At 45.9% G+C, this 26,917-nt stretch overlaps 2 protein-coding genes across 3 annotated transcripts; one reads left to right on the forward strand and one right to left on the reverse strand.

Moving 5' to 3' along the window:
• The first annotated feature begins 20 nt into the window (after nt 1-20).
• On the forward strand, nt 21-1,296 carry cebpd (CCAAT enhancer binding protein delta). The gene has a single exon (XM_017465263.3). The coding sequence runs from the start codon at nt 169-171 to the stop codon at nt 976-978; it is 810 nt and encodes a 269-aa protein (XP_017320752.1). The 5' UTR covers nt 21-168; the 3' UTR covers nt 979-1,296.
• A 284-nt stretch (nt 1,297-1,580) lies between these two features.
• Nucleotides 1,581-26,868, reverse strand: spidr (scaffold protein involved in DNA repair). Of its 2 annotated transcripts, XM_017465153.3 has the most exons (20): nt 26,506-26,866; nt 25,193-25,345; nt 25,045-25,099; nt 24,796-24,972; nt 24,364-24,440; nt 20,965-21,182; nt 19,773-19,873; nt 18,698-18,875; nt 15,033-15,246; nt 12,795-13,003; nt 7,562-7,720; nt 5,860-5,947; nt 5,368-5,490; nt 5,202-5,261; nt 4,429-4,621; nt 4,153-4,293; nt 3,042-3,135; nt 2,749-2,860; nt 2,170-2,220; nt 1,581-1,823 (listed from the first exon to the last, which is right to left on the reverse strand). In XM_017465153.3, exons 1-20 carry the CDS (start codon nt 26,521-26,523, stop codon nt 1,710-1,712), a joined length of 2,535 nt encoding a protein of 844 aa, XP_017320642.1. In that variant the 5' UTR covers nt 26,524-26,866; the 3' UTR covers nt 1,581-1,709. The 2 variants fall into 2 exon arrangements, with proteins under 2 accessions (XP_017320642.1, XP_047015935.1); XM_047159979.2 differs by lacking the exon at nt 4,153-4,293 and having other exon boundaries at nt 26,506-26,868.
• Nucleotides 26,869-26,917: the final 49 nt, after the last annotated feature.

A 26,917-nucleotide genomic window follows, 5' to 3' on the forward strand; every position in this document is an offset into this window, starting at 1 on the left:
TTGCTTTTAGACGCATGAGAATCTCGTGGAGTGTGTGCGGTTTGTCCATCCATCCATCCATCCATCCATCAGCGCACGAGTTCCTGGTTCCTAGCAGGAGGTCTGTAGTAAAGTTCCTGAATCGTTGCGTGAAGAAGAAGAAGAAGCAGAAGACGCAGAGCTGCGTTCATGTGCGAGCCGTGCAGCTTGGACTCTGAGTGCGTGTCTCCACCATGCTACATGAGCTGGCAGATGGAGCCTACGAACTTCTACGATAGTAAACTGACACGGGACGGAAAACGTCCCGAGGACAGCACGAGCATGATCACGACCACCACTACGACTACAACGAGCAGCAGCAGCAGCGTGGTGGAGCTGAGCAACGCGCCAGCCATGTACGACGACGAGAGCGCGATCGACTTCAGCGCCTACATCGACTCCATGTCGTCTGCGCCCAGCTTCGAGCTGTGCAACGACGAGCTGTTCGCCGACCTCTTCAACAGCGCGGTCAAGCAGGAGAAATCGGACTTCTACCACCAGCTCTCCGCGTTCGGAGCGTCCAGGGACTCGGGCTTCGCGATCAAGCAGGAAGCCGACTGGAGCGACAGCGACGCGCCGTCGTCCCTCCCGTCGCAGATCGAGACGTGCGCGCAGACGTCGGTGAGCATCCACACGGGCCAGCCGACGCCCCCGAGCACGCCCGAGCCCTCGTCGGCCTCGTCGTCCTCGAGCCCTCTGCGCAGGACGCTCAAGAGCGACAAGAGCAAGAAATCAGTGGACAGGTTGAGTCCGGAATACCGGCAGCGCCGAGAGCGGAATAACATCGCCGTGCGCAAAAGCAGGGACAAGGCGAAGCAGCGCAATCTGGAAATGCAACAGATGCTGATTGAAGTGAGCGCCGAGAACGAGCGCCTGCACAAGACCGTGGAGCAGCTCACGCGCGAGCTCACGAGCCTCAGACACATCTTCAAACACCGCGAGACCACCGACAACCGGTGATCACCGCCATCACGCGCATTGTTATTATTATTGTTTGTTTTTTGAATACCTCACATGCACGCCTCGAATACTCGGACAGTAGCTACACGTGCATCACGTCATCTGAACTGAAAATATTTTCGTGAATATTTTTAATAGTTTTTTTTTTTTTTTTTTTGTATTCTAAATTATTACAGAAAGAAACTCATATATTACGGTACATGTTTTATAATTCCAAACTTTGTATTCAAACTTTTGAACATTTTTATATAAAAAAAAAAGTCTGTAAAGCAAAAACTGGAATATTGATAGAAATAAAAATGAAATGTTTAAATATCAGCATCAGAGCCTCTTGGTGTGAATGGAGGGAGGGAGGGAGGGAGGGAGGGAGGGTGGGCGCGGTCATGGTCATGGGGGTCAATCGTATTTAAATATGTAAATAAGCCTGGTCTAATTTTGGCATCCAGTGGTTATTTTTGACATCAACATTTTACATTTGAAACAGCTTTAAAAAAAAAAAAATCCTATAAACCCACTGTTCTCACAGGAGACGTTTAAATACCATGACGAGCTTGTCCTTCAGCCCATGTCATGTGACAGCACGGGCTGTAAAAACACTCGGCTCGATTTGCATTCAGATTTATTAGACTGTAAAAAAATAAATAAATAAATAAATAAAAAAAAGATATTGGCTTTGGTGTTTAGACACAGACCAGTGAGGTAAGACACAGAGATGTATCAGTAATCCCGGGTCAAAGAGTGATCTCCTCCAAACCCATCCAGAGGGACGGAGAGCGGGTGACCACGTGGATGAAGGCGCTCAGGGGGCCGACGTTCTTCCCGAGCACCGCCTCCACCTCGTAGCCCTGTCAATCAAACGCCACAAGCATGTGAACTTTAACAGTATTTACACCGCCGCGCTGTTGAGTTCGTGACTCTCTTGAACATGTTATTGTTTATATAGTAACCAGTAAACATACCGTTAACACATGCCACTTTAATAGGAACACCCTATACATGTGCTCAGAGGAGAACGGCCGGACTGGTTCCAGTTAACTGAATGTCGGGAATGTCTTGACCGGTGTGATTTTATGTACTGCTGACACATGATCAGGTCAGCTGATCGTATTAGTCGCGCGAATGTTCAGGTGTTCCTATTAAAGTGGCCACCGAGAGTAGCTTATCAACATGCTCGCTTGACAGGAATCTCACCTCGGCATGTCCCGTCGCGTTTAGGAGGGACATGATGGAGTTTTGCTGTAGCTGATATAAAACACACACACACACACACACACACACACACACACACACACAGAGAGAGAGACTTTCATGTCAGTTTCACAAGATGCAGATGAACACAATCTCAAACATCTAGCAACTAAAAAATGCGTGATGATTATCAAGTGCTGAAAAATTTTTACACCCTGCAAAGACCGATGAGATTTCCTTCCTCTTTTGAAGTAGAGAGAGACACATAGAGAGAGCGAGAGAGAGACAGACAGAGAGCAAGCGTGCGAGAGAGAGACAGAGAGAGAGGGTGACAGCAGAAGAGAGAGAGAGAGCGAGAGACAGAGTGACAATGGAAGAGAGAGAGACAGAAAGAGAGAAAGGGAGAGAGAGTGACAGCAGAATAGCAGGAGAGACAGAAAGAGAGAGTGACAGCGGAAAAGCGAGAGAGAGACAGAGAGTGACAGTGGAAGAGAGCGAGAGCGAGAGACTGAATAAAAACCTGAAATGAAATGATTTCACTGCTAGTAAACAGTTGTTGATGGACCTCTACATTAATCTCACCTTAACTTTGACAGTCCAGGGACGTGATGAAGGACAGCTGAGAAACACTTCCAGCTGCATCTTTCTGCTCGGTTTGTCCACGACTCCACACACCACGCAGGAAAACACATCTCTGCCAAGACAAAAACCACAAACTGTTGCAGTTTCGCACTCGGAATCGACACCGTCTGACCAATCCGAGTGGAGACCTCGACAGCACTGTGGTACATCCATGCTTCGTGGCTGTAATGTCATACGTACAGCGTGTGACAGATGATATACGATACGGTGTATACGATACGATCGTAACTTACGGTTTATCTTCTGAAGCCTCTAAGCCGTCGCCTCCACACTGACCGCAGGCTGGCCACGAAAACGCAGAATTCTCGTCTACGTCCGTCACCACTCCTGCACGAGGCGTATTCGAGAGAAAACACACGAAATCACATCACCAAAAACGTCCGCCTCGAGGCTGGATGGGCGTCCTGAGATGCTTTTCTGCGCACCGCGGTTGTAACGAGTGGTTATTTGAGGTACCGTCGACTTCCTGTCAGATCAAACCAGTCTGGCCATTCTCCCTCATCCTCAGAACCGGATGGGTTGTTTTTTTTTGTTTGTTTTTTTAAATGTAAGCATTATTTTGTGCTGCTGCCACGTGATTGGCCGAATGGACAACTGCATGAACGTGTTTCCTTCACAACATCCTATAACATCAATCAAACCCAAAAGATCTACAGTACTTTTACAGATACTATGATAGCTACACTTCACCTTCTTCTCATCCTTTTCCACTAGGTCATCCATTACAGGTTAGGAAATATATATATATATTTTTTTACAAAATAAAGTTTACAGAAGGAGTCTCCAGTGTCAGCGCTTGTTAACGGGTCAGGAAAAAAGTCTTCAGGTTTCTTAAACTTCGAGAGAGAGAGAGAGAGAGAGAGAATAACATAATGGATAACAGGAAGTGAGTGTGATCAACAGTGTTAAATCTAACTATAAATGGATAAAAATAAAAGTATGCTGTTTGTCTGCAAGTTGCTGATCTAAGAAGAATAAAGCACTCCAGGATGTGCTGTTATGGAAAAATCGTCATCTTCCAGGTCTTGCAGATGTCTTCTTACAACAGAAAATTCTTCACACTTTCAGTATTACTCACAAAGCACCCCCACCAACAAACCAAAAACCCCTCAGTGCAAGCAGAGTGTGCGAGTCAGCCTTGCATCTTGGCTAACAAAACAGGAAGAAAAACAAAACAAATCCCTGCTTTATTTCCGGCGACGCCGAATGTGAGTGACGAGAGACAGGTAAGAAAACGCAACGCTGACGCGGACTCGTCGGACCGATCCTGGAGGAGGACGTGACGAAGCACGTTGCTGAAACCTGCTGAAAGGGGCAGTGTATGAGATTTGAGGACGTACGAACCTGTAACAGTGCAAAGAGAGCAGGACGGGCTCTCGGGGCTCAGCTGGTCCAGCAGAACAGACCGGGGCGAAGAAATATTCAGACTCTGGGATGGTTCCGAGTCCAGTCGAAACACAGTCTGCCCCGAGACGATGATCTTACCTAGAGACGGTTCACGTTATAAAGTCTGACCAACGAGCGAGTCGTTACAGATAAACGGACGACGGAAATCGCAGGAGCGACTGCAGGGGAATAAAACAACGTGTTGGGAAACGTGCGTGTCGATACGCAGCTCACCTTGCTCCATTACGGCGTCTCTGAAAATTAGCCTTGACCCGAAATGGGGCGACGGTGCAGCGGCGGCGTGACGTCGCAGGGACATGGAGCTCGCGTGCACAGGTACGGTTCTGCTGACGCTTCCCGAGTTCTGCTCGTCCTGCTGGAGGCTGGAGTCCGTCACGAACAGCACGAGGTCCTTCCCTTCTTTATCCTGCATTCGATATTCAAGAGACACGTAACAGATAAAGCTATAAGGGATTTACCGTGTGTAGCTCTGGACTTCTTTCCTGCCTAAGGTTTGACATATCGCTGTTTTTTTTCCCTTTTTCTTTTAGTCCCCGGATTCAATCATTTATTCAGCGTCCGTAGCAACGGTCAGGCATAATATATAATACGTAAACAAATATGTGGTGAACAGGCAACGCTTAAGACCAGGAAGTACAAGGAAAAAAAAGTTTCCGAAAATATAGAAACGTCGCCGTATAAAGAGACGAACGAATCTAAACTTAGACACAGAACAGGTGCGCACACTCGGATAACGAGCCGTCGACAGGACGAGGGCCGGAGCATGAACGGAGAATTCAAAGTCTATATCTCCCTTTTTTTTGTGATGACGACACACTAGTTACGCCCAAAGGGATGTAAAAAAGGTACTGTTTTTTTTGCCTTACTGAGGCCTACTTTTCTCCGTTCAGGTGGACAAGGACACGTGGTAATTAAAAAAAAAAAAAACCTAAATGAAATAATAAATACAGAATGGATAGCAGAGCCAGTTCAGGTGTTCAACTGACCTGTTCTCGCTTATAAACCAAAGTAGCCTTGAAGCTGCACCGCCGACTCGTGGGCTCGTCCTGGAGGAGAAAAAAAAAGAAGCAGAAAAAAGGAGAGTTAAATACGTATTAATAAAGCTAATAAACAAACGAGTCAAGGATGAACGTGAAGTGATGCGTCAGGAACCTGCAGGATCTCTCGGAGGGTCTGAATTAAAGGAGGACGGTACAGCGGCGACTCGCCTTTAGGGAACACGCGGTCCCGCTGTCCCGTCAGTCTGTAACAGAAACTCGGTGCTGCTACTTTAACCTACACGGAACATCACAATGGATCGATCAGACAAACAGAAAACGGCGCATGAAGCGAAATCGAAATCTGCTGACGCAGTAAACGAGTCTTCGATTCTGATTGGTCAGAAAAGTAGCTCTGCTCCGACGTCTGGCTACGTCACACCACCCCGTCGTTGACGGTTTCTCTACAATGCCACGCCCTCTAAGTTACTCTGCGACTGCGAGGCTGAAAAACACACCGCCTCCGACACTGGAGACCCCCCTAAACGTCTCAACACAAAACTCCACGACGTCGACGACGAGACGTTTTCCAGAACGTTCTGACCAATCAGGATCGAGACGTCCGTAGATGCATAAACATCGGACGTTGGTATCAGGATACACCTACAGTCTGACAGCATGAACCTTCTCCAGGAACTCGCAGAGGAACCGCAGGAGGCCACAGACTGTCAATCAAACTGAAGAGCTGAGCACATCTGGAGAGAGAGGGAGGGAGAGAGGGGGGCAGGGAGATCACTTTGAGTAGTTATTGCAAACCCTTTAGAGAAGATTCATGCAAATAATGAACAGTGTGAGTACGGACTGGCAGCGTGTTTATATCTTTAAACACGTTTAAAGTTAAGCTGTGCTGATTCTGAAACTGGACTTGAATGGATTTTTTTTATAAACCCCTCCACGCTTTATAAAGCTCCAGGTTCACCTCGGAATCTACCTTAGAAAGGTGGAGGAGACAAATCCAGCGTGTCTCGTCAGTGTGGTGTTGTTGTTGTGTTTTATTCAGCCTCGTTTAATTTGACAGTCAGCCAACGCGCGCTGACGAAAACAAGCGGCGAGCGTGGGATCCGTTAAACCTGCAAGCAGAGGCTGGCGTCATTACTCTTTCGCTCTCGAACAGACACGAACCTACTCGAGATGTTCTTCTCGTTAAACGGGATACGAGAAATCCTGTGCGTTACTGTAGATCGTTTCCTTCGCCTCGTTGACGTGAAAGAAATAAAAGGGGGGTGTTTCACACGTGTCACACGTGCGACTAGTAGACGCAGAACACGAGTACGGGTCTTGGATGACTTTGTGAGATACTCTGTGAAGTATGGGCGAACACGAGAGCTCCAATGAAAAACAGGAATTACGCAGTAGAAATGAAAGTTCCTCTAGTACACGACAGCGGTTTACTGCGTGCAGCTGGGGGTCTTGGAGGCCCTGAGACTGCTGTGAGGCGTGTGTGTGTGTGTGTGTGTGTGTTTCAGCAGAGCATGGACGTATTGTTCAGAACCAGTTCCACAGCCTCTTAATACAAAGCTAGCTCATACTTGACCTGCTCGACTGCTTCTTCCAGTCCAGCCTGACGCGGCTCTCACAGAGCTGAGATTAACACGGGGACAAAGGGGACTACTGGAATGGGGCTGAGCATTTTAAATCTGGTGAGCCAGTTCCACTAAAAGACACAGGGCATGCTCCCGCCACCATGTTTCACAGATAGTGTCCATACCGTCCACGTTCCGGACAAAACCTTGCGCTAGAACCTTACAGATTTTTTTTATGCTAGCATCTGATCCGCAGGAAGCGACAGTGGTCGTTCGCTGCCGCTAAGCTCGTCAGTAGACACACCGGTTCAGAATAAACATAAATACCCCTCATTACACCATCTGGTCAAAAGTTTGTGGACACCTGAGCTTGTTGAACATGCCCGTTCCGGATTTATTCCCCGTTTCGCCGTTATAACAGAACCTCCGCTCATCTAGATTTTCGGAGCGTGGCTGTGAGAACGTGTGTTCGTTCAGCCCCAAGAGCATTAGTGAGATCAGGCACTGACGTTGGGTGAGGACTGTCATGCTGGAACAGGTTTGGGCCTCGTCATTCCACTGACGGGAAACTGTAAAGCGACAGCGTACAAAAGACATTCTATACAATTGTGTGCTTCGAACTTTGTGGAAACAGTTCGAGGGGAAGAACCATATACGGGCGTGACGTTCAGCCGTCCTCGTACTTTTGGTCATACGGTGTATACGCTGATGGTTTTTTTTAATTTTTATTTTTTTATTAAATCAAAATTTGACATCAAATATCCCATATGGCTGGGTGGCGGTCACCTCTCACGAGTGAGGCGCTGGATCACCTTCAGTCCCTGCAGCAGACACACCTTTCCCTGCAGCTGCTCCGTGAGGTCTTTTAGCTCGTCTTCTGAAGACGCGTACTGCATCTCCACCTCGCCGAACATACCGTAAACGTCCTGCACCAGCAAACAACACCTGGGAAGAGGAAAAGCACAGAGTAAAGACGACGCTAACGTGTACGTCTGAGGCTTGCAGACTGGAACGGACGTTCGTCTGGGATCGCCCTGAATGCGGCTTCATCCATTTCGCCGTCAACACCGACCACACATCACGATGCTACCACCACCACCACCACCGTGTTCACTCTCGGGGTGTTGGGATGCTGCCAAACGCAGCGCTTCGTGCCATGGCTGACGATACGGGTCAATCTCACGCGGAGTCGAGAAACATAATCCCAACCAAGTCCGTTTTTATTCTCCGTATTTACTGGAAAATAAAATCCCATGCTCTACGCACATGACTCAGTAACGGACCACTCCTAAGCAAACATCATCCTTTTCATGCTGGTTAATATTAAAAGTGTTGACACTGGCACAAGCTTACATGCAAAAGAGCTAACAAGTGACGTGTTATATAAATAGAAAACGGTAAGAAGAAAAAAAGAAGAAACGCTGCTTCACGTTAGAGCACACTGTTCACGAGGGTGAAAACACATTTAGTGAAATCGTATTTGGCTAAAATGAGTTCATGAAAATGTTTTGCTGAGGGAGGGTGTTGTAACTGTGCGTGTGATATGAAAGTGCCCCGATTATAATATTTGATACATGTTGATATAGGTTTCCTTTCTGGACCGGAAACAGAATCGTGACACGCTGAGTCACGACTAAACAGCACAGAGAGGAGACGTACAGCCATGCTGTTACGATCATTTTCGTAACGATATTGTCACCTCTGACATAACGGAGGTGTTCTGCAACGCAGAGGCGTGATTCAGAATCGGTGCTGACTGACAGTAGTTGAAGAGGCAGATGGGGTCAAACGGTTGGAGATGTTGTGAACAGTGAGGCTTGTTTAGGCTTGTGTGTTTGTGTGTGTGTGTAACTCGAGAGCTTAGAAGGTGGCAGAGGAGGACCACATGCTCAGACCAGGTTGACATAAACAACTCCTTTGTCTCTCCTACTAACTCTGGTGGATGAAGCAGTCAGCGACTCCGCCGGCCCGCTGCCACTGGCCACCTTGAGGAATTTTCTATTGTGAGTAATCGCAGGAATTCACAGCAACGTGGGGGCACTTCCTGAAACTGCACACCACTGAGCTTGTTCAACACACACACACACACACACACACACACACACACGTGCGCACACACTTGCTAACACACAACCCCACTGAGAATAGCCCTCCCCATAAGAATGCTCCAACGCACCCGGATTGGCCTGGAACAAAGTAGGTGGGATTCCTTCCGCCACGGAATCCACCAATGAGGACGCGGCTTGTGATAAACAGGCTTGTAATCAGACACCTCAAGCACATTTTGTTCTAACTTCATCTTGAAAACATCCCCTCCTCTCCTCTCTTCGAACCAAGAGCTTCTTCAGCTTGTTTATGCTCCACAGACCTTTTACTGGAACCAAATATTGTCTTGGAGTGAAAACAAATCCTGATTATTCTCAGGAAGCGAGCTCCAGTGAAGCGTGTAAAAAAAAAAAGAAAAAGTGAGAGGTTGAAAACTGTCTAAAATTGCAAGGCGATCTTGCTAAAGCTTGAAACAATTAAACATCCTGGTTCTTAGGGAAATACGCTAAACTCACTTTTAATCTATATTATTCCAATAAACACAAAAACGTCTCAAAAGGAGCCCTCCTCTTTGTTTACTTTGTTTGACGAAGAGACCACAATACAGCCCGAGAGAGCTGAAAACAGTCCGCGGAAAAGCAGGAAATTTCCAGGAAGCAACGGAAACTTGGGACGTTGGTGAAACGCTACACTATCCTAGAAAACAAACGCTACCTCGGCACAGTCCAAATCCGCGAAACACACTTTATTTATCTTACGATGTCGGGTATGTGCGAAGCGGACTGAGCGAAACAAAGAGGAAGTGACAAAAGACCGGAGTTCTGGTTCTGACAGGTGTCGGGGCTGCCTGGTCCGGTGCCAGTGCACGGCTCAGCCGACGAGCAATGTTTATCTCTGTGTTCTCGTCCCTGCTTGAACGTAAACATCATTACGACCATCGAGAGGTCATGTCCAGGCTCGCTCGCTGTTCCATATGGTGTTCTATCATTAGATATACACACACCACAATTTTGATGCACCGAAGTCATGTGTTTACAACCTGCTAGAGCATCTGACCGGGATCGAGTTACTGGAAGCGGTCAAATGACTCACTCCGACTTTTCCTCTTTCTAGGGTTCGTTCTTTCGATTGGTACGTCTAGCCACCTGCTCGTTTTTTTTCTTGTTCTTCTTCCAATTACATCAGCACGTGCATCCCCAGCCTGTCCCGTCAACAATCTCGACCCACTGCTGTTCCTCAGCACGGCAACAGAACGCTGGATAGAGAGGCTCGTGCTTTCAAACTTTGACCCGTAAACAAATGTGGTGCCACTGTTAGCTGGGGAGAGAGAGAGAGACAGAGAGAGAGAGAGAGAGAGATGTTACTTATTAATGAGTAATTACTGATCAGTACTTATTGATTAACAATTTGGTCACCTGCCAGTTCCTGCCAGCCCCCGCCCCCCCCGGTACTGTGTCACGGGGTAAGGTAAAACACTCGGAAGAACGTGACAGTCGCCTTCTTCTGAATTTATGCCCTCATAGGCACCCACAATTGGTTAATATCTCTCTCTAACTGACGCTGTAGAAAGTCTATGCCATCCCTCCGATCCAGAGCGCACAGCCAATTTTTTTTCCCGTCTTGACGTTTTTGCGATTACAACTCGCCCGACTCCCGAAGACTCTCTTGCGCTAATCAGGAGCAGCTGCTTCTCCCTTTTTTTATTTCATTTTTCTGCCCAAAGTCCTGCCCAACTGTTTGCTATTGGCTCACGAAACCCAGGCTTATTAATTCTCCGAGATAAAGTCGAAAGCGAGATGCAGACACTGCGCCTGCCCCACCCCATTTCAATGAACTGGCTTTTCTGCAGGGTGAATTATCTTTGTGTTTGGTCTGTAAAAGTAAAAACGCGTAAGCTTCAGAAGTCCTGTATCGCCGTTGCAGCGGGTCTGAAATTGTACACGCCATGACCAAACTGTACACGTTGGCGCATAAAGTATAATATCCTTGCTCTCTAAGCATTTACACTTGTGCCTTGACGTTGACGTTGACGCTGTCAGATCATCCGACGATGCCTGGAGCCTTGGCGTCTCCGCTGACTCGTCACTTACCTTTGATATCACCAAGACTGCATTCTTTCACCTTGGCAATATCGCAACGTTACTTCATTTTCCAATTACAAGGGCACTATTTTTAAGACGAGAGCGGCCCTTGTACACAACCTGCTGTTTTTCCTCTGGAAAAGCAGCCAACTAGATCATAACGTTGTTGAATCACTGAGGTTGGTAAGTGTATGGCATGACGGGATTGAGAAATCGAACACGAAAGCCAAGAACGTTACACGTGATCAAAATGGACAGAACTGAGTAAGCCATTCAAGATTTTTTTTTTTTCCCCCCCAATTCGCCAACAAGTACACACTCAATCCACACACACACACACCAGATATAGGGTGGGATTCAACAGGACACTTTGCCATGATTGATGACATCATAACGTCAAGCAAATGTTCTAGACCATCTGCGAGCTGGTAAAATCTCAAGACCGGTACAACAAGGCTCATATTGATATGCATGTAATGTCATTCTAACAATGCTCAGGATTTTTTTGCACATCTCAGGATTGCAACACGCTTCCGTTCTACCGGTGTTTAAATCCGCACCAGCTTTTTAAACACTTCCCGCGGTGACAAAATGATTGGAAAGAGTTTGAAATTTAGCTCATATTGGTTTGAATGACCTACACAGTCAGAACATTCACACGGACAACTGTAATCCGATATCAACCCGATTAAGACGATACTCTGATTAAGAAACTAGGGTTAGGGTTACTGGGTTAGCGATTATTGATGACCTTAATCATACTCGAAGTAAACACAAATGGAATTAAGACGTGTGGAGTATTCCTGTTTTAGCCGCATTATCGACGTGCGTTACAGACGCGTACACACCGTAATCACACGATTAACGTCGTGTGAGAGTTTTCACCGCATTTTGTGTACAGGACGCGTACACACACGGCGGCGCTCAGCCATTTGACGGCAAACAAGAGAGCACGGCTGCGTACGAAACCGCGTACTTACCTGCTATATAGTAGGAGAAATACATGTATCTGAGCTACTATATAGACGTATAGTTTGGGACGCGGCCCACGGCTTCAAGCAGTCGCCTATTTGCATGCACAGTATGACAAGTAATTAACCGCACTTGAAGCGTTCGTAAAGTTTAAAATAAAAACACCCAGAACTGTATACGGTTCCATAAGGAAGTATACGGTTCCATAAGGAAGACCAACTGTACGTTGATACGTGAAATTCTGAAGGGGACGTCGGACGGCGTGGCGACGTAATGAGCCGTTAATCCGTCTATGTTCTATAACACGTACGCAGGAACGTGAAAGGAGTATTCTAAAAGCGACTCATGTAAACACCTTAATCACAATATCGTCTTATTCAGAATAAGGTCAGTAATTAGATTACTGCCGTCCATGTAAACGTAGTCCGTGTCCCAAGCGGGGGCCCATCAGAAGAAATAAGAACGTACACCGACGTGTGTGATCTCACTTTGTATTCACATACATCACAATATCAGATCATTTTTTTAAAAATGCAATCATGGATTAAAGAGACATTTTTAGAAAGCGCTTGGATGGTATTCGGCTGCAGGCGTATATAGAAATCTACAACGGATGAAACCAGGCGTACCTGAAAGCAGTTAATCCGGTGAAAGATAAAGGATGGACAGATTACAATGAAGCAGATTTTTAAGCAAAAAGTAAACGAACACCTCATAAGATATCCAGCAGTATTACTGACGGTAACAGAAATGGTATCAGTATTGACGGTACTTATTATGGGCGCTGGAACTTCATGGACAGAATAAGACATATCCTACCCACGATACATCATTACCTAAAGCTAACCAGGAATCGTGGAGGGTCCAGTTAGAAACTATTTACATGACGTAGGCCAGTGACTTACAGTGAAGTACCGTACCTGCCGACACGTCGTTGCGGCGCCGTTCCAGAGTTATGCTTGCTGAGCGTCCGGTGTCGGAGTAAGCTTGTGTGAGGGAACTGCGCGACAGAGGAGAAGTAGATCCTCTGGACCACCGCCTCCACAGGACCACACACAGACCCTGATGGCCCACAAGCCTCCAGAGCCTCCAGGAGCGATTCAAACGCAGTTCCTGCATCCCTGCGGGTCTGTGTATACACGTTATAAATGAACTGTTCAAAGTCGGGTAAGGTTTATGGAAATGAATTGATATCAGCACTGATTTGCTCGTCCAGGATTAAGTCTCCAGAAAAGTCTAGTTCTGAATTAACTGTGGTTCTATAACACCCATGGAACCAATAAAGAGAAACACTTGGACACCTCCATATAGATGCCGAGATGGTCCAACAAAGTCATGCAGTGACTTTGCAATAAATACCGCAGTCATACAACCTTGTTTACCTGGAACCTCCTTAGGAGCCCATGTTGACTCTGGATTTACGGGGGTTCATACACAACCACATATGTACATGTAGTGTTTTATTGTGTGCATCCCTTCTAACCACCAAAGGCACCATCAAGGTACTTGGTCTTTTTTTTTTTTTTTTTTTTTACAATCTTCAAAAGTACAGTTTCAGTGACCCTTTGCCTATTGTAGTGACAGGAGTGGAACCCAATGTTGTCTTCATCTATTATAGACCATCCGCCTCGAGGTTGGGCGTGTTGTGCATTCTGAGATGCTTTTGGAGTAAAGGATGGTTCCTGTCCGCTTCAACCAGTCTAGCCATTCTCCTTTGATCTCTCTCATCGACAAGGCATTTCTGCCTACAGAACCACACCTCACTGGATGTTTCTGGTATTGGAAGCCTGTCTAAAGATCAAAGTGAAGACGTTAGACTCCGGCTTAGATAGAGGCTGTAATGTAGGTATCGGTGGTGTTTATTTCTCTCAGACGGGGGACCGCTTCAAACCAGATTCCTTTGGTTAGGAACGGGGCTACTTTCACCGAGACAGGGACGCATTTCCACCTGTAGGATTTGGGGTCCACCCACTTCTGATAAGTCCACAGTTCGATCAGTCATAGAGAACTCAACAGATGGCAAGCATGGTAACGTCTGTTATACACTCGTGTACGTTCTCACGCCAGTGAATGCTGTGGCACGCTTCAGAGAACCTCTTTTCTAACTTCACTGTTAGACCGAGCACCGCAATGGAAGGCCTGCTTTCCATATATGGTAGTATCCGGATATCAGGTGAGACACGGCTGCTCGCATACATCGTGACATCTATGGTGCTAGGGAATGCTGAAGGGCAGGATTTTTTTGAGTAGAGTGTTTGTCTTTGGAATGAAATGAGCAGATGCACAGCCGTGAACCAGTCCTGTGGTTGCATTGCTTGAACTACACATGTAACCCCTAGAAGGCAAAAAGAGAGGGTGTTTAGGAACCCTAGACTCTCAAACCTAGCACTGGTCAATAACCCCTGTCCTACTTCGGGGCAAGTAAGTCAGCTGAGTAGATTCCCTTGTTTTGAACCGTAGGGTCTACCTTTTCTATCGAGTATACAACTTTACTTATTGAGGTCTTATATCAACAAGGTCCCCAAAAAACTGGGGGCTGGCAGCGGAACTGCATTACTGTCTCCAGTACCCACAAATCTGATACGGTCACCTCCAAATGAGCGATATTTGGGATGGAAAACATTCTATTATCAGCCCCTGTGGTGTTGGGAGGGGTGCTGAGGCTGCCTCTTAGGGTGAAGTAGGGCACTCAGATGCCCACCAGGGGTCTGAAGTCATAGCTCCCCTTCCCGAAAAAGTTTGTGCAAGGCAGGCCCTTGTGAGTGCTGGTACAAGGAGCAGATTTTGGTTTCCACATGGATTTGTGATTCCCAAACATGCACTCTCCTTTCCACAGGAAAAAAAGAAAAAGAAAACGCATCATGGCAGTACCGAATCACAAAAATGTCACTAAGTGACACAGACAAGGAGGTATCCAGGTGTTTCCCACCAGCAGGCTGAAACAGAACTGGGCATTTACATCAATAAAGAATCATCCTAAAAGACTGTTGAATTGAAATGACATGGGGGGGGGGGGGGAGGGGGGGGGTTGGGGGACCAACAACCCTTCACCATTAATATAATAAAGCCGTCAATGAACTCCATTAAAATTTCAACAAAAGTGAAAGGACAAGCCTGTTAGACATGCTCACGTAGTTTATGACAGACAAGTCACACACCTGTATATCAGGGATGGACGCCTGAGAAGACTGAAAATTCTCTTCCCTTTTCCAGAAGCACCTGGTTAAAGGATATGGTTTGGTCTTCTCGGTCAGGCACAGAACCTTCGAGCAGGTCGCACCGGTGTCCTGCTTCGTCGCTCCTGAAACTTTCTGGCTGAAATGCGTGTTGAGAATGATGGGATGGCGCTCGCCGTCAACGGTCAGGCTTTGCCTATAGCCGCAAAGTAGTAAGAAAGACAGTTGCAGGAATAGCAAGCATTAGCAGCAAGATACACGTTTATTTATTACGCTTGTGAACCTTTTGATGCATATGAGTGAACCGCATGCTTGTGACCGGACATCTTGTTCTCTCGCTTCACTGTCCGTCTGTATGTATGTGTGTGTGTGTGTGCCGTTCACACCACCTAGACTACTACAGACCATAGCACGTACCCATCCTTAAATTTAGGGCGGCGATCGATTATTTCACAACGCACTTTTATATCAACACGCATAAATAATGCCATATCGAACATGTCAAAGCAATTTATTTTACAGATGACCGTGAAGGAGTACTTAACGCAACATGTACGGTGCAGAATATTTATGGCAATATATTTTGTGACGCACGCCGTGTGTCGTGCTCGAAATCGAGAGGCTCAAAATATCATTTTGTACCGTCCCTAGATCTAGCCTGATCTCAGCTGTGCGTAGGAAAGAGCAGACACCACAGAGATAAAGACTCGCTAACTGATCGAGATGCCTTTTTCCACTCCAGTGAAATAACACAAGGTCTTATGAGAAACTTATGCTCTAGAATGTGTGTGTGTGTGTGTGTGGTGGGCGTGTACTTATAATCGGGCGAGCAAGCATACACAAAACGTATATTCCTTGACTGACATTTTCGTCCGTCGACACCTAAACAATTTTGTGCACGACCTCGAGATACCGCCGGTTTCCTGCCTGTACAAGCCGAAGCCTGCTCGGTCCTCCCGGTGTGACGCACCAGGCGAGATAATCGCACTCGTACGTCATGGCTCTAGCAGGTCCTGGGACAGAGCTGAACGGTTGCGATTTTTGCGGCTGAACAGGGAAGCTGGATTGCAGCCAGGCCAGGGCAAGTTTACACAGGAGAGGTGGAGCCGCTCGCTTGCTCGGCGCAAACACACACACACACACCCGTGTGCGGTTCGAGATAGCGCAAAGTCCGTTCTCTTATCAGATCATTAGCCGAACCCAGACATTGGGGACGATTAGTCATAATTCTACAATACACACAGCAGGAGAATAGGAACGCTTGTGTGAAATAGTCCGGAAATATTACAGCGAGATAAAATATATGGAGAGAAATATATATCAAAGTTATGGTATTTATTATTAAGTCCTTAATTTGACTGACGGACAAGAGTTTAATCGAAAACCTCTGCAATGTGAATCGAATGCCAGGTGTAACAAATATTGGTTCTGTTTGTGGGAATAAAAACAAACAAACAAACAAAAAAACATCCATATCAGTGCGTGCGTTTAAATAATATGGCGAATACGTGTAATCAATATTCGGATCATGAATAACACTCTCAAATAAATCTGTACTGAATGTACGCTGGAAAAGTTTTGCAGGAAAATATACATTATATATATATATATATATATATATATATATATATATATATATATATATATATATATATATATATATATATATACACACACACACACACACACACACACACACCACTGAGTGAATCATTGACTGAAGAACAAAAATCCTTCTGCTCATTTTATTGGAAATGAGAGCGGACGGCGCTCGGGTCTACAGGTGAAGGTGTGGTCCGTGTGCTCAGTTACCTGCACGGAGGCGGCACACATTTCCGCCCACTTGGAGAGTGTGTGAGTGTGTGTGTGTTAGTTAAGGAGTGGTGTACTTTAGTCACTTACATCGCACAAAGTGTGCTAGAACAGCACTGGCACTGAGACAGTGATGGGTTTTTCCTAACACAACGTCCTGTTTGAACGATGAGACTAATTACTCTGCGTTCAAGTCCATACACATCGTACTCCAGGTTAGCAGACCTGGCGGTCCTGAAGAGCAGAGGTGAACCGTGGGGCGCGTTCGAGCAAGTCACGTCGTCGTATCGCCGCTGAAGGAATTGCGAGGGGGTTGTACGGGTGAGGGGAGATGATTTGGGGGGGGGGGGGGGGGGGGGGGTTATTTACATGATCGTGTCGGACGTGCCAAATTCTTCGCATTTTGCACAAGAGCTCTGCGTCGTAGAGCATCAGAGTGCGCTGGAACGTACTCGAAAACCTTCTTTTTGTCCGTAATGAAAAAAAGCAGGTGAGCCAATCGATACAGCTCTCTGGAAGCCCCGCCCTCTTCCCCCAGGGAAGTCAAAAAGGGTCATTTTTGGTTTTTGAAAATGGTGCAAAATAAACAAATAAATAAATAAATAAAAATGAAAAAGGGCCTACGGGGATGGGGGTCTTTGGGGGGTGCAAATAATTTGTCCAAGGTAGAAAGTGAAGCGTACGTGTATATATACAGGGTAATCACCAGGCGCTTGTGGAAAGGTGTACAAGAACACATTCGTTCTTACTATTCAAGAAAATTCGGGGACGTTTCGGCCCTCCATTTTTAGTCTAAAAAATTGCCAATGTTGACCATTTTCAGAGAGCTGGGAGGAAGGGGGCGGAGCTTCCAAGGTGTTCGTTAGCGTCGACGGGTTTGAAACGCCTACGCAGCCGTCAATGGTTCAGAATTCATACGTCAACAAGCTTGTCTGTCGTTTTTATTTATTTCAGAACACTGCCGTATTTTGGATGGCTTTCGTTTTTCCCCGAGTGCTGACCCGGATCGTTAAAAACGCGACGCTCCTACGCAAAGCGGGACATTTTAGTGGTTCCAAATATCTGCTAAAGCTCTGAGGTCAAAAGGTGACGGCGAAAGCGTCGGGTTTTCCCCTGGTCCGTTACGACGCCGTGTCCGGCACGTGTTTGTAATTTTTCTCCCCGCGTTCAGCAAGAGCCATCGCGGTCCGCTCGTCCTCCTCCTCCTCGACACGAGGACGAAAGAACGAACGAAAGCGAGAGCAAGAGAGCGAGGGGAAGGAAATTGGAGAAAAAGGATCCAGCTGTGGTTTTTCCCTTTGGCTTGCTGGAAATGAGCGAAGCGCTGCCAGGAAGAGGAATGCAGGCCGTTCCCTAGAGCAGAACGATGACGTGGGAGCAGTGTGTGGGAGAGACAGAGGAGAGAAAGAAAAAAAGCCACTCGATCCAGTTTGGACTGAGTTTGTATTCCCCTGCTTCTAGGGGGGTTGGGAGGGGTGTTAGAGGGAATCTTATCAGACTCCACATATCATCATATCTGTTAAAATCACCACAGCTCACCTGGGAAAAGTGTGACGGGCTAGTATTAAATTAGAACACCATGGTTAGAAAGCTTGTGTTCACAGTGGTGTTCATTTTTTCACTTTCCTGTGACGCAACGCGTACAGTTACGGCTAGAGCCGGGCGATACGACGATATAGTATCGGCGCTGTCGTAAATGATCCAGACAGCTTTACTTCTGACTGTTACAAAGAGCTAACGCTGGAGACTCCTTCCGAAAGCGAAAAGATTTTAAAAAATTTTTATTGGGGATGGGTTCGTGTTAATTAATTGACATCTAAAGTGGAGGATCTTACCACGGTGGATGGACGTGGATGGTGTCGCCGGCGCCGGGCGCCAGCTGAGCGGCTGTTTCCTTGCTGAACAGAGCGACGCACGTCTGTCTCTCTGGGAGTCTCTGGCAGAGTGCGGCCCGTGTCCCGCAAACCTCCCACACGCTCTGAACGTGGAGCACTAACACGCCCGGTCTCTCCTCTGGCACGGCACAATAACAAACAACAACAACAACAACAACAACAACATCATCCAGAAAAGACGGAGATTTATCTTTTCACTCGTTTTCACTGTTACAAAGTGAATGAAGCCGCCGTGTTGCATCACGTCACCCAGTCGCCCATCGATTTCCTATTACAGCATGACATGGAATAAATCTTTTTTTTTTTTTTTTTTTTTAAATAAAAAGTCATCAGGATGTTTACACACTCCCCCCCACCTCAATTCAAGTTACAGGTTATGGCAGTAAAGGTCTTCTCGTATCTTTTAGTCTGAAATGAAGTGTGTTTACGTGTGTCGGGGGTGGGTGTTGTTTGAACCATCCTCCCACGCAATAACTACTGCTACATGTTTACCTTTGAACTCTACAGGACGTCTTATCTACCGTCGTTCTTCATTTTCCGCCTGTTTTCTTTTTTTTTTTTACGCCCACTCCAATCTCACACGGGTTGGTGTAAGAACACACACACACACATACAAAAAAATCGTTACACCATGGAAAACAAAAAATGAAAGAGAAAAAGAGAGTTGGGGTTTGTAGTTTCCTGTAACCACCACGGGTTAAAATCGGTTAGCGCCCGGGTTTACTCTTCGGCAGAAGTGCCTCTGAGAGTCGCATCGAAAACCCGGAGTGCTTCTGGTTTCGCAAAGCTACGGGGTTCTAAGCAGTCCATCAAACAAAACAAAAAAGGGGTGTGTGTGTGTGTGTGTGTGTTGGGTGAGCCATAAAAATCCTACTTTTTACTTTTTGCGAGCCGGAAACCTCGTGGGACGTCATCTTCGTCAAACGTATTTATGAGTAGAGACGTCAACGTGTGCGTGTTGTTGTTGAGACGCTTGACGTACACGACACGGAGTGTGTGTGTGCGTTTTCCGTACCTGTTCCTGCGGTAATGCCGGACACAGGCTGGTGCCTCCAGAAGCTTATGGCTGACCTTTGTCGACACTGAAGCCTGTTCAGTCTCTCTGCGAGCCCCCGGCTATAAAGAAGCACAACGCAGAATCGCAGATTTACCATCGCGTGCCAGCGAGACCGCTTGTAATGCAGACTGTAACGCGAGCGCTTAAGAATACCGTTTCACTCTTATACACTCGCATACTGCGACGGGGAACAGTTCCACGATCCTGTACTACCCAGGAGAGGACGCGGATGGGATTGAAACCTGCGTCGAACAGAAGCGTCTACCAAAACGAACCAAACCAAACCGTGAGGAAATTAATTAAATAAATGAAACCCACAACAACAAGAACGACTCATAAAACTCAAGAGTCTTATTGGGAACATTTCATTCCTTGGTTCATAGCAAACAGGAAAGCCTCAGCGACCGTGCACGGTCCACGAGGAAGGCTTTTCAGATCCTGCATGATATGAAAGAGCCACAAGTGTGAACAAGGATTTTTTTTTATTTTTTTTGGGTTTGGTGAATCACTGGGTCTGAATAATAATAATAAAAAAAGCAGCTTTCAACAGCTGTAACTCATAAAGACTATAAAAGACTCCACAAAAACACTATTAACTACAAAAATCCTTTGCTGGTGCGTTTTTTTTAATATATATATATGTATCTGTCCCAAGCAAAAACGTAAGCAAGCTGAAACGTAAACGTCGAGAACATTTTGCTCGGAGTATTTCTTTGGGAGATGAGCAGGGCAAATCGGGTTAGTGGTGCTAGTTGTGATTTGTCCTATATCATACCTGGTTAGTCGAGCAAGGCTTAAATACAGTGCCTTGCGTAAGTATTCACCCCCTTTCCACATTTTGCAGTAGAACCAAGAGGACAACCCTTGGGTAACATGATGATGCTACCACCACCATGCTTCACTGCATTCACTGCTTATCTAATTTTCCTACGTACACTTGTTGGGTATCATAGCCCTTTGGTCTTCACGCTTGTTTAGGTATGTTCGCGAACAAACTCTGGGTTCTGTACAACAGAAGTAGCGTTTTGTAGTTTCACCTAGTGGTCACTCAGGCTGCATTTTACCCCCAACGACCACCAAGAACATTTCATGCTTCAAACCTCATGCTTGAGGTAGAACTCAAAGGCGCGCCGTGCGTCACCGTCCACACCTTACAAACTTGCGCTTCTTTTTCCCGGAGTCCTCGGGTGTCTTCGAGGGCTTATCTGTTTGTTTCGGAGGCGTCTGGAGCAGAGCTTGGGCAGATCGAACCCACTCGCTGACGGACCGCTGTCGCTGCTCGGCTGGCTCCTGAGCAGGAGAGTCCAGCCGGCTGGTGTCGGGATCTCCATCGCTATCCGAAGGGTAGTCCGAGATCTCAGCCGCCGCCTGACGTCAAAGAGACACGACTTTTAATATCATAGCATACCATGATGAAAAAGCCGAGAAGCGCACACAGTGTTTAAACTTGCCCGGTGATGCTGCCATGCCTGATACACTTCAACGCAACACTAGCTAGAGGTCACAACACATACTGGAGGTTGGTGCAAAATGGCCAACGAGTAGGAACAAGATACTTAGCAAAATGGAAACTCATGAACATCACACGCTTCTCAGTAGCTTTGTTATGAAACACGAAACCGAAAGGTTCCCAGCTGTCAATCTTTTTTTTTTTTTTTTTTACGAACACCTGGTCTACAAATGAGAAATGTAATTCATCGTGACTCATGAAAACATGCTCCGCGTGTTCTAATGAACGGACTTTTATTTTATTAACAGTTTCTTTACTCTTGGCCGAGCGGAGGCATCGATCATATTGTACTTGAACAACAGTGATAAAAATTGTTGTTCTATATTGCCAGGTTATTATTATTAGTAGTAGTATTATTTAGAAACACATTCCACAAGTAGCATGGTCACGATAATTTGGGCTTTCATATCATCAAAGGACTTATGAGTCAGGTCGTAAGCAAGACAGATGCAGGAAATGTCTAAGTGTACATCTTTAATAAGAGTAAAAAAAAAAGTGTACGTATTTGACGCAATAACGTGTGTGTCATGGCCAAAGACAACACATCTGACAGTAAAGGAACCGGTTTGTTGTGGAAAAATCTGGAGCACTACCTGCCTCCGTGTCATGTGGAGGCACGATCAGCATTCCAGCCGGCCCCGTCGGCCCACGTGTTCTTTCTTTTTTTTTTAATACGAGTCAGCTCCAGCCCACGGGGCAGCATGCCAACAAACATCATGCTGCACATGCTCACTTTCTCTTTATTCCCCCCCTCCTGGGTCTGTTTCTTCTAGTCCTTTCTCTTGTCCTCCTCGGCTGATCCAACTCTATATACCCCCCACCCTCCCGGCTCCAGAACACCATGTTCCTGGCTTGGAGTCAAAAATGCGCTCGGCCCCGCACTGACTGACGCTGAATGGAGCTGTGTACACATATTAAACACTATCAAACCTCGCTTCGCTCGAATCGTTTCATTTGAACTCGTGGTGAAGACGCCGTTCCGTCGTGTGCAGGAACAGGAAGGATCAACAGCTGTATGAAGAAGATAACCTCGCCTATAGGTCAATCATCTCACCAGCGAGTGCCGGATTTCATAAAGGAGCACGTGGCCACCGAGAACGCGCCAAAACCGAATGATTCATGCGGGCAAACAAACTTCATATTTAATTGTTACCACCGAAACTGACCACAAATTGAGTAATCCTGCCTCTGGGAATTCCACCTAATCAATACCATATACCCTAGCGCAGGTTGATGGACAAGAGAGCCATGAAGCAGCGGTACGAAAACAGCGAAGAAGAATTCTTGTTTGGCGCTACATGATAATCAGCAGCTCCAGGCTCCCGAGTGAAGTAACAAAAAAGTTTCAGGGATGGAAGGATACTCTCTCTCCCCTGTCAATCACAGCGGCACTAGCCAATCGAGAGCATCCGTGTGCTCATGTATGCAGAAGACGGCACTCCCTGTGACACAGCATGAGCAGCAGTTCGAAAAGATGCAGAGGCTACATAGACAATTAATAAGCCGTAACAACCAATTCATCTTTTCTATTGGCTCACACGGCCAAATCTCACCTAAATAAACTCAGCACAAAGCGAAAGTGCGTCCTTCACGTCCCACGTCCTTTCCCCTTCATTCAGCTTCTCCTGAAAACACTGGAGACTCCTTCTACGGTATGAATGTTAAGCGAACATCTCCTTACATAAAACGTCACCATATTAATGACCACATGATTATCTACAGGTGTGCACCGTAACTGGGCACCAAAGTGATAACTCGCTGTACTTTACCGCAATCATCAAATCAGCCAATCACGTGGCAGTGCAATTCATCAAATCATGCATCAAGAGCTTCAGTTAATGTTCAGAATGTAAGGAGGTAAAAAAATAAAAAATAATAAAATAAAAGTGACCAGCTGGACATTTTTTCCGACCTTTACCGGTCCAGCTTGGGTGATCTGCGCCCACTGTAGCGTCAGGAGTGGAAACCTGGGGTTCCACCGGGTTCTCCGGTTAACCTCCGACCTCCCAGCATGCTGGTAAATGGAGTCGCTATGCTAAATTGGTCCTTGGGTAATGAACGAGCGTATTCAGGGTGTGTTCCCGAGATGAGCTCCAGACCCGCTGTGACCCAGACCAGGATAAAACGCTTACTCAACACTAAAGTAGTGTAATATAATAATAATAATAATAATAATAATAATAATAATAAAAAATTACAATGCTGTAAATAGAACTGTTTAATTTTATTTCATGCTCATAATCCGTTAGCTTTTATAAATCGCGATTATTTAAAGAATAATTAAATATACAAAAATAAATCGTTAAAAATATCTCAAACAATGTAAACAATCACGTATCGAAAGAACAGTGCTGTTTTGAAGTGGTGTCTCATTTCAGGGTGTTCATTCCCGCATCATCGTTCCCAGGATAGGACGCGGTTCCACCGCCATCATGACCAGCGCTTGAACGAACTGAGGATGAATGAATGAACGCGTGAACGAATGAAATAATGTTTTTAAGGGACCACACCGCCCCTTAGTGGTCGGGTGCCCGAGCCCCAGCTCCAAGAAGTGAATCTTTTGGCTGTATGTGGCGTGACAGCTCGTGTTATCTGGAATATTCCACTGAAGTAGAAACCAGCTGAGATTTAATTAGACACTTCTGCAGCATCAGACGCACTTGTATTTTGTTTCATGCCATCGCAGTAGCTTTTAACACGGAGTAAATGGCCCATTTGCAAACTAACACCATTTTGGGTAGGTTTCACATTTATTTCATGGAAATTCACAGCACTATAATTATAAATAAAAAACCACAACGTATGAACAAACTGTAAAAATAAATAAATAAAACGTGTGAAAACGTTTCAAGACTTAAAAGTGTACAAAAACGTTAAAATCAAAATCGGCACCTTTCAATCAGGTTGCGTAAATTGTCCGTGAAGCAACATTTAAAAAAAAATCCCAAAACAGAATTTATCATGACATTGATATTAAATCATCACATAGCCCAGCCCTAACAGACAGCAGATTATCGGCTTCTCGATACGTTTACTCACCGGAGAAATTGGCTCCTTTGACGTAGAAATGTCCTCGTGCTCGCTTTCTGAATCGATGGTGGGAAGCTCGTCTGTATCTATAAACAACACAAGCACGTGACAGTGGAATAATTACATCCTGAAATGATTAAGTTATAAAGAATAGTCAGGACACTGTTGGGTTTCTGTGCGTAGAGTATCGTGACTGTGTTGGGCTGTTCGTGAGCAGGGCGATGGGAAAGGGGAGGAGTGTGAGCCCCCTGCTGGGAAAACAAGTCACAAATTCTTAAAGCCCAGAGTGTTGACTTTCAAATGAGCCACTAGCCGCGACTGTGGAGTGTGACATCACAAATAAATTCACCGCTGAACACCCGCAAAACAGGCGCAAATTCCATTTGGTAAAAAGAATTCATCCGTAAACGATGCAAAAACACGCATGTATTTTGTCTTCACCTGCTCCTGTGCTGAGGAAGCGGGCGTATCTGCTGGACGCGCTGCTGACGGTCGGTCTGGGTCTCCGAGCGGCCTTCGTGACGGCGAGAGGGAGCTGGGGTTCGCCGTCAGAGTCCTCGTCCTCGCTCGACGTCCAGGCGATGTGGACGGGATCCTCGCCTCCCGAGCCAGGCCTCACTACACACACACGGCAGTTTAACAAATCAAGAGAATTCTTTGACATATGAGTGAAAGCATGAGGGTATTTACCAGATGTGGACGTCTGCGCCAGCTGCTGCACCGTCCGTCTTGTAGCGTCGTGTTTCTGGAAGAAAAAACAAACAACAAAAACATTCTCGGCGGATTCACGAAGAGATACTGCGTGTGAAAAGCTGTGTGTGGATTGCTCGTCCCGCACCTCCACCACAGGAGTGTCCAGGAAGCTGTCCCCGCACGTCTCCCATGACGACTTCGTGGCTTTCGGCGTCTCGCAGGTTCCCCTCCTGCTGAACGTTTCCCTGACGTCCTCCGGAAATGACACGCACCTCATGTCCCGCGTGTTCCTTTTGCGCTTTGGAGGACAGACGGGTTTGTTAACGAGCTTACAGCTTTACACACCTTTATACCAGAGAGCTGTAGAATCCTCGATTCTGATTGGTCAGAAGGTGCTGGCTAATTTTCTATAGAGGCAGCTCTTAGAGGTTAATACGAACGTGTTGTTCTAACACATTGTTGTTTCTATAGTAACGAGAGAAAGAGAGAGAAATATTGCATGACCATGACTTAACACGAGATAATTACGTCTCGGGAACGAGATAATTCATTTACCCCTTTCTTAATTATCTCCTTCTCACGTTACTGGTATCTTGTTCCAACAATTTTATCATCTCGTTTCCTCCCATTAATAACCGATGGCCACGACTTAATTATCTCGTTCCCACGTTCCTAAGCGGTGATCGAAACTCAACTATCTCGTGCCGACGACTTTATCATCACAACCCTCACGTTACTAAGCCACGGCCACAAATCTAATTTTTTTTCAAAGGTTATCTCATCCGTACGACTAAATCGTCTCATTCCCTAGCGTTACCAAGCCATGGATACCATCTAATAGTGTCATTTTAGCATGTTCCTAAGCAGGGGCCATAACTTAATTATCTCATTCCCACGAATGAATGATGTTGTCCCCTTTTCGTTACTATGCCGGGACCATGACTTCATTATCTCATTCCCTCACATTACAAAGGCAGGGCTACAAATTAATTATCTCGTTAATTCTCTCATTTGCACAAGGTAACGGCCTCGTTACTACTAACTATCTCATCCTCATGCATTCCAAAGCCCTGACTCGGTTATCTCATACGACTTATCTCGTCCCTATGACAGAAACCGTCTTGTTCCCTGAGTGGAGAAGACTTAACTATCTCGTTTACACAACCTAATTACTTTATTACATTTTGAAGTCATGGACACGAGTTAATTATCTCGTTCCTACGCCTTAGTGCGTAACTGTCATTCTTTAATGAGTTTAAATAAATAAATAAATAAATAAATAAAAAGGTTAATATGCTGTAATATAAGAGGAATAAACACATCAGGACGTGCTGTTATGGGAAAGTAATAAAGACACTGATTATTTTCCTGTTGCAGCACCACACGGAGTGTTTTGTTATGAACTGGATATTTAATATTCACAAGAGATGCTGCTAAATAGAAGATATGAATACTTACCTTTGAAAACGAAGGCATTGCGTTTTAAATTTAAAAGAGTACATGAATAAACCAGGCGGTTAATTGGTTAACGTTTTGAGAAATAACGTTTACTACTACAACGCTATGTAGTTTAACAGGTTAGCCGCATGCTAACGGGGTTTAAGCCAGAGACTGTATGAAACTGCCGCTTTCCCGGGCGCAGACACACAGCGTCTTCTTCTGCGGGTCACATCAGTGGACCAGACTCACAGCACTGACACCTAGAGGCCGAGTGTGTGTACTGCACCAACTCAAACGGCAAATCCATCAACAAATCCTTCCACAAACAAACAAACAAACAAAAACAAATCAGCAAATAAGTACATTCATGTTTTATTGTTGGGGGGGAGGGTGGGTGGGAGTAAATATGTATTTATTTCATTATACGTTT

The sequence above is a fragment of the Ictalurus punctatus genome, chromosome 1 (assembly GCF_001660625.3).
Source record: "Ictalurus punctatus breed USDA103 chromosome 1, Coco_2.0, whole genome shotgun sequence".
Taxonomy (NCBI): Eukaryota; Metazoa; Chordata; class Actinopteri; order Siluriformes; family Ictaluridae; genus Ictalurus; species Ictalurus punctatus.